Genomic DNA, 19,504 nt, shown 5'->3' with positions numbered 1-19,504 from the left:
GTTAACACTTTTCATGACTCGGTGAATAAATTTCTTGAAACATATGAATAAACATCAGTTTAAGTGTCACCCTGTGTTTAAATAGGAATTTTATCAAAATTGATAGTTTTCTAATTGTATGTATTCGTCAGCAAATGAATAATTTGATATACCCTTTCCAAGAACGGAGAAATATACTAATCGAAATACATTCTTATTTAATATTGAATTTGAAATGACAGCGTACACTCCAAATAGTCAATAACACGAAACATGAAAAGTAAAGATTACAATGACACAAAAATGACTTTATCGATATTTTGGTCTGCACGAAATGCAAGATTGGATTATTATCCCATTAAAAAATCTATTCTTCCATAATAAATGGAGTGTAATATATTTTCATCCGTAATTACTTTACAGGATATGCTTATGAATGTCAATCCAAATGAACTTGGAAAAAAAAAAGACCTAGAAAAAAGGTAAACTTTTTTCACTTGTTGTAAGAATTTGACAAGTGTTTAAGGCAGAAATTTTTCTCACAAAATGGGAATAAAAAATTGAAAACATTCTCTCGTGAAAGTATCTAATTTTTTAGAAGTGTGATTTTATTTTATTGGTTGTAAATGCTTTTTTTCTTTCTAAAAATGCGTGCATTTAAAAATGATCTAATGAATATTTGGTTTATATTTTCCTACATTCTAAATCGGATCAATCTAAACTTATATAAAGCGGATCAATGACTTTTAACAATACTATTAAAATCTTGGAATTCAGGATGCTTCGCCCCTGTTCACCCAGCCAGAGTTGGCCAAAAAAGTAATCGATTAAATTTTTTGATCACAAATTGTAATCATGATTACAATTTTCAAAAATTTTGATTACAGCTGTAATCATGATTACAATATTAATTATAGAAATCAATTACTTGTAATCGTGATTACAATTTTGATTACAGCTGTAATCATGATTACATAGTCGATTACAGTAATCAATTACTTGGAATCGTGATTACAACTTTCAGAAAATTTCGATTACAGCTGTAATCATGATTACAATATTGATTACAGTAATCAATTACTTGTAATCTTGACTACAGCTGTAATCAAAATTTTGATTACATCTGTAATCATGATTCCAAGCAATTGCGATTACAATTAATCACAACAAAAACGATTACGGATAATTATGATTACAAGTAATCAAAATATATGATTACATGTAATTGTGCTTACATGTAATCTAAATACATGATTACAAGACTATTGTATTCCTATAAATGATTATATTTTACAGTAGGCAGTATAATGTATTTTATAATGATACATTTTGCACGTATTTATATGTATTGCATTTTGTACGTATTTGTATACGTAGAAATGAATGTAACTAAAATGTATGTACATATGATTTTATCTAGTGCATATGTACAGATATTTTAGTTTCCCACACATGTACATACACTTATTTCGTAAGTATAAAATGTATGTACGTATGTATATAGCTAATAATTGCGTATGTATGTGCAAACAATGTACACATGTGCATTTATACACAATGAATATATGCATTTTATGCAAATATTTGTGTATGTAAAATGTATATTTATGTTTATGTAGTCATGTATATACAAGTACTTGTTGTTTGTGCAAGCATACATACATTGTCTGTACAATGTATGTCCCATGCATGCATGTACAATTTATTTATGAACAGTATAATATATGTATGCATGTACAATATAGGTATATATGTAGTATGTACAATGTATGTATGTATACATGTACATGATATGCATGTCCAATGTATGGATGTACATATACACAATATATCCATGGTCAATGTATCCAAATATGCATGATATATTTGTGTACGATTGTACGTACATTGGGAGAGTCGAGATACAAATAAACTCATATATTGTACAGATGTATATACATATAGTGTACAGGTATATTCATATAATGTACATATGACGAAATGAACGTATAATGTTCATATAATGCACATATGTGTGTACATATACAGTACATATGTGTGCACATATGCAGTACATATGTGCATAAATATATTGGACATAATTCTTTCGTACAAATTTTACATGTGTACATGCATGCTATCCCAATCTATGCATATGGTGCAATGTATATATGTCCAATGAATGTATCTACACACGTAAAATGCGCGTATGTTCCATGTATGCATATCCATAGGTACTATATATGCTTGTACAATACATGAATGTATGTACATACATTGCACATACATACATTACACGTATACATATGTACATTACATTTATGTCTAAATATGTGTACAATGCAATAAGTAAAATACATGTAAGTTAACTTATAATGACTCAAGCAAGTTAAATGATAAAATCAAACGATATTTAAATTTAGTTTTCAGATTTAATTGTTCTATATAATTTTAAAATTCTCTGAATAAAAAATTATTTTCAGGTATTTCATGAAATGTTCGACAATACTTATTTATTTTTTATAACATAATGCATGGTTCATAGAAATTTTTTAAATGGCAAAAAAACTGTAAATTTTATGTGTGGAAATAATGCTTAGAAATTTAAAATAAGACTATCGTTTGCTTTCTAAAAAATATGAGGTCGAGTATTATATGCCTTAGAATAAATTTTATAACAAACTTTAATAACTTTACTTATATAAATTTTTTTAATGCATGCTCAATGTATGTGTATATTGTAATTACATATATTTAAATCTACGCATGTATTTATACATTAATTGTAATTATGTACATGTACACGTTGTATGTACATACGTACATTGTGCATATAACTATTTTTTTGTACATCCATACATTACATGCGCATAAGTATGTATAACAAAGTATGTAGTTATACAAGTACATACGTACGTTGTACGTAAGTACATACGTACGTTGTACTTAAGTACATACTTTGCGTGTACATATATCGATGTACATATAAATGTACATTCATGCATGTATGCATTTTATTTTCGCAACTATATGCATACATTGTACCTTTAAACAACATTCTCACATATTATACGTAAATACGTACAATTCTATATACATACGTACATTATATATACGTGTAATTATTGTAAATTTATACAACGTAAGTACTTAAGTACATAAAACCATGCAAACGTATAAACATTATTTTCATATACACTCATACATATATTGTCTATGTATACAACAATACAAAACATTGCATTTTCGCTCAAACTAACATGCATGCGTACATGTATCATAAATACAAAAATCATATGTACTAAGCATATACGCATTGCATTAAGTATATTACAATATAATTATGTATATTGTACGCACAAACAATGTTTGTGCATACATTGTATATATAGGAATCACAAATTGTACATTCATGCGTGCGTACATTCTATGTACATAAAAATATGTAGACTCATACATACTTACATAATGAATTTGCATATAGTATACAATCGTAATAACTTGTAATCGCATTGTTTGATTGCATGCAATCACAATTAAATGTAATCAAATTACATGCAATCATGATTACATGTAATCATATATTTTGATTACTTGTAATCATAATTACCCGTAATCGTTTTTGTTGTGATTACTTGCAATCGCAATTACTTGGAATCATGATTACATATAATCATATATTTTGATTACTTGTAATCATAATTACCCGTAATCGTTTTTGTTGTGATTACTTGCAATCGCAATTACTTGGAATCATGATTACAGCTGTGATTAAAATTTTTTGAAAGTTGTAATCATGGTTACAAGTAATTGATTACTGTAATCGACTATGTAATCATGATTACAGCTGTAATCATGATTACAGCTGTAATCATGATTACAAGTAATTGATTACTGTGATTGAAAAATGTAATCGATTACATTTTCGCTCTACTCTGATGTAATCAAAAATTTTGATTACTTGTAATCGTGATTACAAGTAATTAATTACTTAGCTGTAATTGTATGTAATCAATTACAGTTGTAATCGATTACTGTAATCGACGGCCAACTCTGCACCCAGCTCACAACCCACGTAGTGGTCTCTCATTTACCTTTTTCTCCATAAAAGATATGTTTTTTTAAGAAAAGATTGTATTTATAAAATATAACTTAATTGCAATTGTAGATAAAAACATTTTGTCAATAATTGTAACGAAATGAATTATTACACGGATTTAAAAATTTAAATTTTACTTGAAAAATTATTTAAAATCGGGAATATAGAAAGTGCTGCACAAAAAGTCGAAGTAGTTGAGAAATAATTTTACTTTTAAACCCTTCAATTAATATTTTTTTAAATACAAGAATAAAGATTTTTTTTAAATTGCAGAATTGGTCAAAAATTACAGAAAAAAATCAATTAAAATTTTTTAATGGGAAAAAACGTTTTTTGTCCATTTGCATATTTGAAAAACTGCATGCATAATGTTATAAGTTCACTGATACCCAACAATTTAGTGTAAACAATAGAATCAACAAAATCAGAAACAAAATAGAAATTGAAATGTAAGAAACTGAAATGACTAAAGCCTAAAATTGCAATAATAAAAACCAAATTAACTAACCCTTATATCGAAATGGCAGCAGTGAAATAGCATGTTCTTCAACGCTGAAACTAGCACAGACTAGTGATAACTTCTTTTCCCTTATTCAGCGAAGCATGTTAACAATCTTTAACTATAACCTTATATTGCATGACAGTTTAAATTGGAAATGATTCATCTTGCTAGAACTTTAGTGTTTTTGCAAAATTTCGATTTATTTTTGAAAAAAACTTTATGTCTGGCAAAATCTAATATCTTTCTTTTATTTTTCTTATTCAATCGTTTTTTATTACTTTTCACACTAAGTCAAATTCGAGAGGTTAAAATGAAAATTTCAAGATAGAGAGAGGAATTTTTTAACAACTGGATTAACAATCATTATTCAATGCAAAACAATTAGCAAAAAAAAAAAAAAAAAACTTGAAACTACAACGAATTTCGAAAAAAATAATTAAATGAAGTTTAAAAATGGCCCTTTAAGCTCGTTAAATTTCAATTGTCAAGTTGCATTTCAGCTATAGATCGACCAATATGTTTTTTTAACTATTTTTTTACCATTATGTTTCTTTTTAATTCTCAAACTAGTAATTGAATTTTAACTTTCCCTATTATATCAAGCTCCTTAAACAAAGCGAAACAAAAGCAAGCAAAGTGAAACTGCTTCAAAAAATTCGCAAAGAAAAGTACTTAATGCAATACTTTAAAACAAATTGAAATTTAAAAAAAAAATACACTTGAGTTAAGTTTTTGAACAAAAGCGACTTTTTCGTCACTTCAAGTTTCAAGCTTAGTTTGTAAAAGTTAATTTCGCCCATACTCGAGTTGATTTGAATATTATAGGTAAAGGCTATTATTTGATTAAAAAACTTCTTTTGCTTGAAAAACAAGCAGATGGAAACAAATGTCAACACAGTTCAAGCAATCAAAAATAAGCGCTCATTCACGAGACTTGCCAGACGCGAATGTAAACATTACATTAAATTTACATGTATCTACATTAGTAGAGATTTCGTCAAGTGTTAAACTAAAATGTTGCTCAAATTTACTACAACTTTAGTGTGGTGCCAAGTTGTACCATATTATTGAACTTCTGAAATGATACAACGCTTAGAACCATGATAGTTCAAACTAAACATAACCATAATAACGTGTTACATTGACCAATGTTTACGTTCAAGTTATACTATCGTGAAATCAAGTTTAAGAGGGATTAAACTATTTAACATTACAATTTACCCGTTAGATAATGTCATACTAAAATTACACGTATCAATACTATTAGAGATTTTGTTTTTTACTGAACCATAATGCTGTTCAAATTTACTACTTCCTTGATATGGTGCCAAGTTGCACCATATAATTGCAATTCTTGATGATTTCCCGGTGATAAATTGCTTAGGGCCACGATACAGTGCAAGTTAACTGCAACCTCAATAATGCATTAAGTTGACCAGTTTAGGAAAGATTAAACTGTTTATATTATAATTCAGATACCGGTTTCAGCGAATTTGCAACATATTGTGGTTCAAATTACTAATGGTCCAACTTTGAATCAATTAATTACACGTTTCAATACTATTAGGGATTTTGTTGCCCGCTGAACCAACTTTGAATAATTTTTTCTAATTGTTACAAAAAAAATAGTTTTTCTAGTGTTTTTTTTATATAGTTACATTAAACATATTCCTAATAAAATCGGCACGCGTCTGTGAATGTTATAAAACATGTATAATTATATAAAATAAATTAAAACTATCTTTTTGGAAATTCTAAGATTAATGTAGGAAGGAAATTGTAGTAACATTAAATAAAAATTCAAGTTCTAAAAATATATCATGTATATTTTTATTTCTATTTTCAAAATATAATATTTGCATTAAACAAATACCTAATAAAATTGACACATATTAAAAAGTACTATGAAACATGTATGGTTTTCTTTGGCAACTTTGAGAGTAATATAAAAAGTTATGACTCTGATATAAAAAATTTAAACTCGATTAATACTATATCAGGTCCATTATTATTTTCATTTTCAAAAATATAATAGTTTCAATAAACTAGCTCTTTAGCAATTTTTAGATTAAGATTACAAGTGAGGCCCCAGTAATATTATTTATGAAGGTTAAAGCTCTTACTATATTATTTCAAGTAATTTATTATTTGTATTTTCAAAAATTAATACGATAAAATAATGCATTTTTTTTTTTTTTTTTTTTGCAAATTCATTTTAGTTAAAAGGAATTCAATAGATGTCAGCAGTTATTTCCTTGAACACGCTTTAATGATGACAATGACAGAAATAAGTCTTAAAAAATGTATACTTCCCATAATATCAAGAAATTAGCAATATCAATCATTTTCAAACAAGCAATTTTAATCATGATAAATAAAACCTTCAAAACATAAAAATGCAAGTCATATTTTCATGTGTCGCAATTTTAAAATTAAACTAGATTCGAATCAAGTGGAATAACAATAACACCAAGTTTACCGTAAGAAAGACACTAAGAAATTTTACGAGTGAATTTGAAGATTCCAGCGTTGCATGTGTTATAAAATTATGACGTAGCTATGGTGTAATTTGCTTTTCCTCGCATTATAAAGTGTTATGATGTTATATTCTGCTTCATTTCATTCTAAAATGAATGTTCATTTTTTCAAGCTTTGAAAGCGAAAAAAAAAGATGTTTTAAGCCTGTAATGTTTTAGAACTTATTTAAGTTGAAAACGTTTAAAGGTGAGTCAAATTCAAATTATAGTACTGTGTGATTATAATTTATAATTTTATTCAACGAAAAAGTTTAAGCAAAGTTTCAATTTCGTAGAGCAATTTTTTGAAGAAACCTTTCACCCAGATGGCAATTTATAATTTATTTCTTAAACGCTTCTATGTCTAAATAATAATTTTGTTTATATGATTCAACTTAGGAAAAAAGGGAAGAACAAAATAAAAGTCTTAAAAAGTAAAAAATAATGCAACAACTTATTAGGAGAAAGGTTGGGGTTTCAAATATTTTGTGACCATCGGCATGATGGTGGCAGTGTGGTTAGCAATATTGACCGATCGCGTGGAGTTCAAACTGCGACCTGGGATAGAACCCGTGATCTTCACGATGGTAGTACGGTGTCGCAACCACTGAGCCGTAATGATAAAAAAGTTAATTTAGAATAATAAGAAAATAAGACTTTTAAAATTATTTTGGTGCACATTATTTTTCAAAGCAATTCCATTTTGAAAACAATCCGCGCACTTAATTATTTTTTCAAATTCAAAAAATATTTTTCTTAAAATATACACTAGATAACCCATGCACAATTTCAAGAAAAAAAGATCATTTTTTTTAATAATTAAGTAATTAAAAATGAAGTGGAATAATTAAAAAAGATGCTAACCTAAATATAGGTTTTAATATTGGTAAAACATGTTAATATTAACAAATTGAATAATTATAAAAAAGTGCTATTTTATTTATTTTATTTTTAAAAAAAAATCATTGAGAGCCATTTTTGTTGCGCGTTTAAAAAAAGTGAGCAAAACTTGATATGCGTTTGAAAATGCTGACTTATATAAATATTTGAATTAAAAAGATATACTGAATTAAATAGACATAGCATAAATTGCTTATTTCTATGGCGTCTTCAAAAAGATGAAAAACTGATATCAAAACTCCTATAAGAACATGAGAAAACTCACTTTTTTACTTTTTAAAAAAACAAAAATATCGCTGTAATAGAATTCCTGAGAAGGATCTCTCTTCTAAGAATATTAATTAAGATAAAGCAGTTTTCAAACATTCATACAGAAATTTTACTACCAAATTTTTAGTTTCTTGACGATCAGTTTAATATTTCGAAAACAGGCATTAAATTTGAGTCATTTTTTTAAGCTATTGTTATGGCCATTTAAAGTTGGCAAAACCCATTTAGCATTTAAAGTGACCATTTAAAGCACATTTAAAGTTGCCATTAAAATTTTTTGTTACAGATAAAACAAAAAAAAATCAAAATATTTATTAAATAAATCAAATTAAATGATGGTTATCAAATGCATTGGTTTGTTATCAAAATATCTTTCTTGGTATAATGAAATTCTTATTTTAATTAATAAATGCCAATATTTATTCTCCGTAATCCCACCAAGATTCCCTCAAAAAATTTCATATGGTGAAACTTATTCAAATATTATGCACCAATGCAGATTTATGTCATTACCAATGCATATTTTTATAAGCTCTGTAATAAAGTTAGTATGCAACATGTTCAATTACGGCCGTATCTGCTTTCTTAATTTTCGAACGGCTTCAACTAGGTTTTTAAAAAAGGTGTCCGGATATAGTAAAGTGGTTATGCTCTATAAGATCAGTTTACGTAAAACTGTCATCTGGTCGAAATCGTATATATGGCGTATCTATCTTGTTAACATATCGGCAGCCGGAAATAGGGCGGAGTGCATTATTAAGTTATAGTCCATAACTGATTTATTATCAATAAACAGTATAGTAGACCTTAACTATAGAGACACGGCTGGAAAGATGGAAAAATGAGAGAACCAAAATAGCACCTTTAAAGTTTTGTTCAGTAATTGAAAAATTAACTAACTGAAAGTATCGAGTATTTCAGATTTATCATTATTTGATCCAATTTAAGTCAAGTTAAGTAATCATTCGTGTGTTAGTCTTATAGGAACGCATACATAAAGCTTTCACTTATGCAGTGATATACCGGGATCTAACAAAAAGTGATAAAGAGACTTTTATTGGAGCATTGAACGAATTGATGTGTTTAATAGCATCGCAGGACACCAAAATAGCCTTATTAAGATCAAGAGTAGATGACGTATGCAATGTAAACCAAACAGTACTTGATCCGATAATAGAAGACCAATCTCGAAGTAATTATAGAAACAGGAAATCATATGCCGAAGTGTTAACAAGAGGTCACTCGGGCCAATCTCAAGTCCCAAAGGAACATGTTGCAGTTATCAGACCATTGAATGGTGGAGGAGACTCGGCCACTACTAAAGCAGCCCTACTGTCATGTTTAAATCCAGGAAACATTAGAGTGGGAATTAAGAGAGTATCAAACATCAGAGAAGGAGGAGTAATTATAGAAACAGATACTGCAGAGGGTCTGGACGCAATGAAGAAAGAAATAGAGAGTGCCTGCGAGCCACCTAAATTGAAATGGCCGAGAATCAACTTACTTGGAGTTGACGAGGAGCTTACTACAGAGGAGGTACAGGATCACTTAACCAAGCAAAATTAGGAGATGGAAAACGGAGAAATAAAGGTAATGGCTAAACTTAAGGCTAGGAAAGGTAAATCACATAGAATCATAGAGGTTGAACCTAATACTTTCAGATTGCTTAAATATAAGGAAAAAATTAATATTGGCAAGAAGAGATATAAGTTTGAAGAAACTTTCGGAATTAGACAGTGCTATAGATGTGCGGGAATTGGTCACGTTGCGAGAGATTGCAAGAACCCGAAAATATGTAGGGGATGTTCTTCAGCAGAGCACAGGGAGAATGAGTGTGAAGAGGAAAATTTCTGCAAACACTGTCATGATGCAAATGAAAAGCTTAAACATGCATTGGACGTCGAGCATCGACCGTTTGACAAGGAATGCACACAGTACCTCAGAGCACTGAAAATACAGATGAAAAGGACAGACTATGAACTGTAACACACTAAATGACACTAACTTGGGACACATTAACTTGCATCATAGTCGAATCGCAAATATTCAATTTTGTGAACATTTCATAGAGCAGAATCTTAAACTAGCGAATTTAAATGAACCTTACTTTAATAAGGACAACATCATCACTGGCTTTCCCAACAGATTCAGCGTCATACATGATAGAGACAGACCTAGAGCAGCTATTGTGGTTCCCCCAGATGTACAGGGCATTTTCTTGGTATGTGCAACCAGACATATTTGTGTTATCGATTTCAGGTGAAATAGTGACACTTATACATTTATTTCAGCTTACTGCTCACCAAGTGATTGTATTCTAAATTTTTTAACAAATCTTGAATCAATCTTGGTGGCCTCTGGGAACAAAAAAATAGTGCTATGCGGAGATCTAAATGCCAAATAAATGGCTTGAGGACCCAGGAGTGATGCCAGAGGAGAAGCCGTCATGGACTTATTACAAAGGCATAACTTAAATGTTGTTAACAATCCCGATTCCCCTCCCACTTACAACTCTCTCCTCGGACAGAGTTGGATAGATATCATTGCTGCAAATTTTGAACAAATTGGTGATTATAGAGTCCATGACGGGGTCTCATGTTCGGATCATGACTTTATTATGGCAACTATTAAGCTTAAGAAGTATAGTTATATCAATTCGCAAAATAACATAAGGTACAAACAAATTGACTGGCTTAGCCTTAAAATTAAGATTGCCGAGATTGTTGAACAAAACAGAGTTGAGGATCTAGACAGTACTGAAAAAATATTGACAATTTCATCACTAAAATTAATTATGATAATAAAATGGCATGTGGTAAGGTCATGGTCCGAAAAACAAATTATAATTATCATAAGCATTGCTCCTGGTTTGGGAAGTATGAGGAAATTAACCAGGACCCTTAGAAGGAAGTTTCAGAGGGAGAACAACCCGGATACTAAAATGCAATATAGGGCCAAATTTAAATTAACTTATGCTAGGTATAAAAAAGCTATTAGACAGGCAAAAGCGGTCGACCTTCAACAATATATCAATAATCTTCCTTCTGAGAAAGCTTTCGGGGCTTCATACAAAATTGCGAAGGGCTCTTTGGGTCATCAATCAGTAAACTTTCCAATAGTAAATAACGGACAACAAACAGATAGTTATAACAACACTATTGAGGAAATTATGCACCACCACTTCCCTGAGGTACCAAGTGAAAATGTGTTACAAAACAACAATGGCCTTTCTGATCCAGATTTCAGTGCTGATGAACTGAGACTCGTTATTAACAAACTTAAACCAGAGAAGTCACCAGGTCCTGATGGCATACCTAACGAAATATTTAAAGACATCTTTTACGTTAATGAAAATTGGTTATTGAAGCTGTTTAACATATGTTTAAATTTAAGATATTTTCCAAGACCTTGGAAAATAGCCAGAGTCACTCTCATTCAAAAACCGAATAAAAACCCTCACGTTTCGAGTTCTTATCGGCCTATCTCACTTCTTTCGGTCTGGGGAAAGATATTGGGCAAATTGTTAACCAAAAGAGTAGTTTATCACCTAGAGTCCAGAAACTTGTTACATCCAAACCAATTTGGTTTCAGAGCCGGGAGGGGTGCAGATGAGGCAATTAGGAAACTAGTATACCATGTATCGAAAAAAAAGAAGGAAAAAAAACATACTCTGGGTGTGGCTGTGGATATTGAAAATGCTTTTAACAACGCAGACTGGGAAATTTTGAAAAACACCATTAATACTTTGAATTTACCAGATAATATTACCGGCTGCATATTTAACTTTCTCAACTCTCGTTCCGCGATCTATACTAACAGAGAGGGGTCTAAAATTATTGATAAAAACATAAACTTGGGTGTGCCTCAGGGCTCTTACCTGGGACCAATTTTATGGTTAATTTTAATTAATTCCATTTTTACGCATTTTAATAATACTGATTTTAATAATTTTAATGATTTTATACTTGATGATTTTACTGTCATCGCTTTTGCTGATGATATTTTAATTCCGGTGAGTGATCCAGTTTTATATAGATTTGATGCTCTGGTGACACATATTTTAACCCAACTTTTGGCCTGGGCGGAAACAAATAAATTGAAATTCAGCAGGGGAAAAACCCAACAAATCACTTTTCCAAAAAGCAACAAGAAACTTACTAGACTACCCTGCATCAAATTTAAGGAAGATGAAACGAATAATATTAAAAACGTTAAACTTCTCAAATATCTGGGTGTCACTCTTGATTCAGGCTTGACCTGGATCCCCCACTTGAACGATGTCAAAGAAAAATTAACAAGATTCAATCTGGGAATCAGGCGCGTCGCCAGGGCAACATGGGGCCCTCAGACCACGTATTCTCAAAAGGATTTATCTCCAAGCAAGTGAGAGATTAATTTTTTATGCTGCCAGTGTCTGGTATAAAAATAATGTCAAAATAAACGAGAAATTAAATTCACTTCAGAGAATTCCACTTCTGACGATCACTAAAACTTACTCAACAACAAGTACTGAAGCTCTCCAGATACTGACAGGAATCATCCGGATACAATTTAAAATCATAGAGGAGGTTACAATTAAACGCATAAAATGGGATTGGGGACTCAAAGATGTCTATGATGTTTTACCACCAGATTTTGATTTCACCAGATTTGATGTCCCCGACTTAGTCCACCCCTCTACGTATCGGGCCTTGACTTGGGGATATAACAGCCCAATAGATCAGGGTTTGGAGATCCTTACAGATGGCTCTAGAATGGAGAGAGACAATAAAAGTTCCTTCAGGACGCAGTCATCATTAAGATTGACGGAATAGCAGTAGATCAAGTCTCCATAGACAATACCAATATTTTTACTGCTGAGCTGATGGTGATTGAGGCGGCACTAGATTGGACTATAACAAACAATATTACGCAAGCTACCATTTTTTTCAGACTCGCTTTCTTCCCTCCAGGCCCTGGCAGACCCAGAACCTTCCTCCAGACTCATCGAACAAACAAAAAGAAAATGGAGAGAGGGCATTGAATTAAATTGGTTCAAAGCACATGTTGGTATCCAGGGCAATGAGGAGGCAGATAGAGCCATAAAGAGCGCAATCGGCTCAGACATTAAAGATCTCCGGTGTCTGAGGACCCCTAAGATGACTAAAACAGACATAAGAAAACTTATCATGGCGAGCTGGGAAAGGAAATGGAGAGAATCGAGTAAAGGTCGGCAGACCTACAAATTCATTAAAACTCCGTCAACTACCAGACTACAAGTAAACTTTTATTTAAATCAATATTTGACGGGGCACGGAGTGTTTGGTACTTATCAAAAGAGATTTTTTAACAAAGACGATAAATGTAAATACTGTAACGAAAAACATACACTTGAACATCTACCATATTTCTGCAATCATTTCCAAGCACTCCGACAAAATTTATTCAATGATTAAAATGACCAACAAATTTTTGCAAACAATAGATGTAGAGAAATAATCAAAACCATCATCAAAACCGATCTAGAGGATCTGCTGGCACTAGTTTTTAACAACTAATTAATATCTCCATTTCCGGACCAGCTTGTAATTTTTATATTATGGACCACGACCCAAGTTTTTAAGGTGTATTTATACGGTTTTAGACCACTTTTTACTCTATTTGCATTTTTAATTGTTTCGATTTTATCTTGCCTATTATAAGCTTTAATGTTTTTTTTGTACAAATTTTTAACGTTCCTTCATTGTACTATTATTTTATTGACCTCGTGTCTTTTAGTCAATGAATTTTAACAACTTTTTCTTATTTATGTTTATTTGTTTTTTATATGTTGACTATTTTATGTCAGTCTTTTGTGTTATTTTAACTGTACTTCTCTTAATCATTTTAGTGATTTCGATGTTTTTACTTTAAGTGCGATATTCATTTTTAATCTTCTAAAATTTTTTATGTCTTATTATATCGACTTTGAGAGTACACTCGATTCTTTACAAATTTTTATGTTGAATTTTTAGACCCTTTTGATCAATTGTATAATTTTAGCCTTTAACTTCATTTATCAATTGTCCCTTATAATCTTTTTACCATTTTTCCTGTATTTTAAACTTCAAGTTTTTAAACCACCAGTTTTCGGTCATGAGGTTTGATCAAAAATATTTTTCATGAAGCTTGTACAAATTCCATTATATTTTGACAGCTCTCACATGGTAAATTCTAGGCCTTACATAGTAGATATCGTTAATTTTATTAAATTTCAAATATTTATAAGGGTCCGTTGGCCAATTTATAAACTTTAATTTTTTTTCCTCTTTTTTTTTTCTTCCTGAATTTATCATATATTTCATTGTAGACATCAATCTAGATGTTTAACTTCACCTATTAGTTAATAGTCGGAATAATCACAACTATTATACATGTAAAACGTTTAATTCTAGAGGTGAATTTGTTACTTTTGTTTTTTTTTGCCCGATTACCTCCGGGCTGTTGCCAAAATAGTACTAGGTTTTTTTCTTGTTTTTAAATAAATGCCACGGAGGGGCTTCGCCGGGCCCCTCGGCCAGTGCGTGTGCCAGATACTCTCTGTCCACTTCCGGCTGTGCGGGAGACTGTCACGGCGACAAGTTTAAAATTTTTCCCGCATACCCATATCTGGGGGGATCGGGTACCTAATTAACCTTACCAAGTTTGTTTGGTTCTACTCAACCAAATCTACGTCGAGTCTAGAGGCAATAGATAAGTTAAAAACTCAACAGATAATTTTTGGAAATCCTTCACGAATAATTATTGACAGAGGTACTGCGGTTACTTCATCAGATTTTGAGACTTATTGCCAAAAATAAGGTTTCGAACATCTAAAAATAACAACAGGCATTCCTCGTGGTAATGGGCAAGTGGAAATAATGCATTAGATCCTCATACCTATACTGGCAAAACTTTCAATAAAAGATCCTACTAAGTGGTACAAATTTGTTCCAGCAGTACAGCGTACCATTAATTCTACAGCTCCTCGGAGCACTCAGAGGACACCCTTCCAACTTCTAACAGGAGTGAAAATAAAACAAAAGAGGGCTTATAAATTCTGCAAATGTTTCAGAACGAACACATAGAATCCTTTATCCAAGATAGAGAGAATATTCGAGAAGATGCCAAAAAGAATATCTTGAAGATCCAAGAAGAGAACCGCAGGCAGTATAATAAAAGAAAGAAGAAAGCCAATGAATATCGAGTAGGAGACTTAGTTGCAATCCAGAGAACTCAGTTCGGATCTGGTGTCAAATTAAAACCAAAGTTCTTCGGTCCATACCAATTCACAAAAGTGAAGAAGAATGATAGATACGAAGTATTGAAAGTTGGGAATCACGATGGACCGAACAACACTTCATCTTCAGCTGACCACATGAAACCGTGGTCAGTAAATTAAAAAATTGTTTTTTATTTTTTATACTTTGCTTTCTCGTTTTTTCCCCATTTGTAACTGTGTCTAGAAGCTGTTCCAATGGAAAATGAGGACATTTTGTTGTCAGGATCGCCGAGCTGTAGGAGCTGCAGTTTCAGCCACATGGTGTAATATCTCGGCAGATTACAACATTCTTCATCATGTAATACTGAGAAATATTTCATCATCCTCTTCATCATTGAACGGTGCCAGGGAGTCCAGATGGGGAAGTCCCGAATTTATAATTAACTCTCTTCGATAGAACAATCAAATTTCTCATACACTTCCGATTTGGCAACCACTGCGAGAAGGCAGTTCTTACCAATCATACTACTGTTAATTCCTTTTATTTCTATTAAATGTTAAGTTTGCTTATTTTATATATATATATATATATATATATATAGATATAGATAGATAGATAGATAAATGATATTGGCTTTAGATATAGATATAGATATTGGCTTTATTGATACAATATCAGAAAGCACTCTGTTATGCGGATATAATCGTTTGGGCTGAAGAAAAGATTATATCTTTTTTTTTCCGGTTTTTTGTCCGGTTTTTTTTAAATAAAATTTCATCTTTTTTTTTTTTCTTCTTTTTTTTTTTAAATAAACTGTTGTTTGTTATTTTTTTACTTATTATTTCCCCGCCCCCCCTTTTTTATTTTATATGTCTATAATTTATTTTTGTTTTATTCTTCATTTAGAACTTCATATATATATATATATATATATATATATATATATATATATATATATATATATATATATATATATATATATATATATATATATATATATATATATATATATATATATATATATATATATATATATATATACTGAAAGAACTTTTTTTAAAGAGTTTAATAAATAGCGTTGCTGTTAGCATCTTAAAATGACTTTACTTTGCACTAGCATTCACTGTTTTGTATAGTTAAAAAATTTAATTGAACTTCAAGATTTCATGTTTCTGGTATGTCACAAACAATGTTTCCAATAATAACTAGCTTCAAAACCTCCCATAAATTTTTCAATATCTAATTTTTTTTATCTCAACCGGTGTAAGCATTTCTATAATGTACGCAAAGGTAAAATTTTGTAAAATCTACAAAAACTTCATTTAAAACGAAATTTTCGGTCAATAATTTGTTTGTCCCAAGAAAATCTGTCATTTTCCTGGCTACTTTTACTTAGTGGTTTATAACCAAAATAGATAGAGCCAGCAATCAATATCTTATGTTAATAGATTGATAAGATACCCTCCTATATGAACACGTCTTGTTGCATGAATAAATAATCTATTTTCTGGTTCAAAATCTACTTCAAATTTTTTTTCAATGTAAATAGGTTTTTGCGTTGTCATTTTCCTGGATTCTTGAAATCAATTATAACATTAACTACATGCATTTATCTGATTTATTTTAAGAAATTCTGTTGTTTTCCGCAGAATATAAACGTCTTAGGCCAAAATATTAATTTAAAGTAAAGTTATATGCCATAAAAAGGCGAATTTGTCATTATCCTGGCTTATGAATGCCAGGATATTGAAGTGTTACCAGAAATTGTTTTTAACTGCTAATACTGTAAGGAGGGAAAACAAATATTAACCTAATACCAAGTTTATGTATGATTGTAATATGCTTGGATGTAATCAAAGTTATTTATTTATTTAATGATTGATTATTATGCACAATTTTATTCTGTACATATCTGCAACAAAAATTTTTTTTAATTCTTTCTACAGTGGATAAAAAGAATTAATTTAAGCAATTTATGGTTCATCTAACATGAAGGCTTAAGTTGAGTTACTTACTATTAACTTAAAATGTCTGCTTTTTAAACTTATGAAGCTAATATGTCATTTTCCTGGCATTCAAGATTTGGTGAATTTCTATTTTATTTTTTTCTCGAGCAAATGTCAATAAACTACATTACTGTCATTAGGATATTAATAAATGTAACTAAAAAAGTATAAAAAAATTTTTTTAAGATTATTTTGAAGATTTTAATTTGAAGAAATTATTTGGTCCGAATTCTCATGTTTGAAAAGAATCCCCCTTATATATTAGAAGGAGGTAACCGATTAACCCCCCCCCCCGAACATGCATTAAAGCTACGCCACTGGTTGCAAGAAAACGGATACAGCGTTTAGTAGATCCCCTGTACTAGATAAAAATACAAAAACATTTCATCAAAGAGTTCTTCAAAATTTATTACAATAAACGTCTTTTTATTTACAGATGATCTGAGGAAGAAAGGCTTGGAAGAATCTTCAAAAATGATCTGGTGGAACAGTAAATCCTTTGCTCTACCAAGTTTAGAACAAAAAATCAGAGCCTTAGTAACGACTGAAAAAAACAACTCCGAGGTTTTCAAAGGATTACTGCTAGCAATGATTTCGGGATTATTGTACTCCTGTACAACTGTAGTAGTCAAATACGTCGATAATTTAGATCCTGGACAACTGTGCCTTTATCGCCATATCGCAATTTTCACTTTAAATATTCCAGAAGTTATCAAATGTCGCCAAGGAATCTTTTTGCCAAACAATTTCCGTGTGCTACTAATAATCAGAAGCATATGCTCGGCAACACATATATTGGTCAGTTATTATGCTTTTCGCCTCTTACCACTTGCAGAAGCGAATGTGATTTTATTCAGCATCCCAGCCTTTGTAACCGTGGCCGCGAGGATTTTCCTAAAAGAACCATGTGGAATATTCCAATCGATATCTCTGGTCTTCACTGTAATTGGCTTAATTTTTACTGCCAAAATACCTAGTTACTTTTCTGGCTCACCTATTGTTCATTCAAAGGAATACATACAGGGTCTTATATTTGCTTTCTCGGGAATCCTCCTTAATACCGCTCAAATAATACTCTTAAGAAAAACGAAAGAAGTCCACCATGCAACTGTTGTATCCAATTTAGGTATCATAGCTATCATTGAACTAGCTTCTGTTACTGCCATCTTTGGTGATTTCAAGTGGAATATGTGTGGATGGCAGAATCTGTACATAATTATCCTCGGAATATTTAGTTACTTATCTCAAGCATTGATGACCAGAGCTTTCCAGTGCGAATTTGCTGGCCCAGTCTCCACTGTCAGGGCTGGGGCAGATATAGGATTGTCCTTTATATGGCAGACAGCTGTGTTTAAAATGATTCCAGACACTTTCAGCATCATAGGAGCTTTGTTAGTTATGGTATCCATAATTTTGGTTGGAATTAGGAACTGGGTGTCCAGCCTACCGAATGATTCCCCAAAATTGAAGCACTTAAAATGGATATTGAAGTAAATTTCGAGAAACTTGGTGTTGGAATTAATTTTAATTGAATTAGAGATAGCGCGCGCAGTAGAAAAAAATGTAGGTGTAGTGTTGAATGCAGAAAAACAGCGGCAGATGTGTAATAGTAATCAAGTAATTAAGTAGTAGTTTATATAGTGTGTGTTGTGTATTTGTTTTTAAGTTATATTAGTTGTTTTTTGTTATTGCTGTAACTGGTTAATAAATAAAAATTAAAAATAGAGATATTGAATATTATTAAATTGAAATATTAGAGACAATGATAGCAATATCAAAACAGACATACAATCGTCAGACTCTACCTTTGAAAAAAGTTAAGAAGATCATTTTATTTCTTGTTTATGATTACGAACATATTTTTTTTTTGAATTTTGAGCTATACTAGTTTTATCTGGAGCCCAACGTGGGGCGATTGTGTGATTTCAATGCTATTGTTGTATTTAAGCTGAGAAAATATTCAATATGACTGAACCAATTGAAAATAAGGAATCAGATAAATTAAAATTGAAAAGAAAAACATTAAAATCTAG

At 30.8% G+C, this 19,504-nt stretch overlaps 1 protein-coding gene across 1 annotated transcript; it reads left to right on the top strand.

Annotated features, from left to right (window-relative positions):
• The first annotated feature begins 6,924 nt into the window (after nucleotides 1-6,924).
• Nucleotides 6,925-19,197, top strand: LOC107437277 (solute carrier family 35 member G1-like). Its single transcript, XM_016049209.4, has 2 exons — nucleotides 6,925-7,283; nucleotides 17,908-19,197. Exon 2 carries the CDS (start codon nucleotides 17,946-17,948, stop codon nucleotides 18,963-18,965), a length of 1,020 nt encoding a protein of 339 aa, XP_015904695.2. The 5' UTR covers nucleotides 6,925-7,283; nucleotides 17,908-17,945; the 3' UTR covers nucleotides 18,966-19,197.
• The last annotated feature ends 307 nt before the right edge of the window (nucleotides 19,198-19,504 follow it).

Source organism: Parasteatoda tepidariorum, chromosome 2, assembly GCF_982258835.1.
Source record: "Parasteatoda tepidariorum strain Cologne lab strain chromosome 2, Ptep-v5.0, whole genome shotgun sequence".
NCBI lineage: Eukaryota > Metazoa > Arthropoda > Arachnida > Araneae > Theridiidae > Parasteatoda > Parasteatoda tepidariorum.
Note: the sequence above shows the minus strand (reverse complement) of the source record. Positions and strands in the feature narration are given on the sequence as shown.

Bases quoted from the DNA above. Each gene is read 5' to 3' on its own strand.
- LOC107437277 (XM_016049209.4), top strand. From the start codon at position 17,946: ATGATCTGGTGGAACAGTAAATCCTTTGCTCTACCAAGTTTAGAACAA.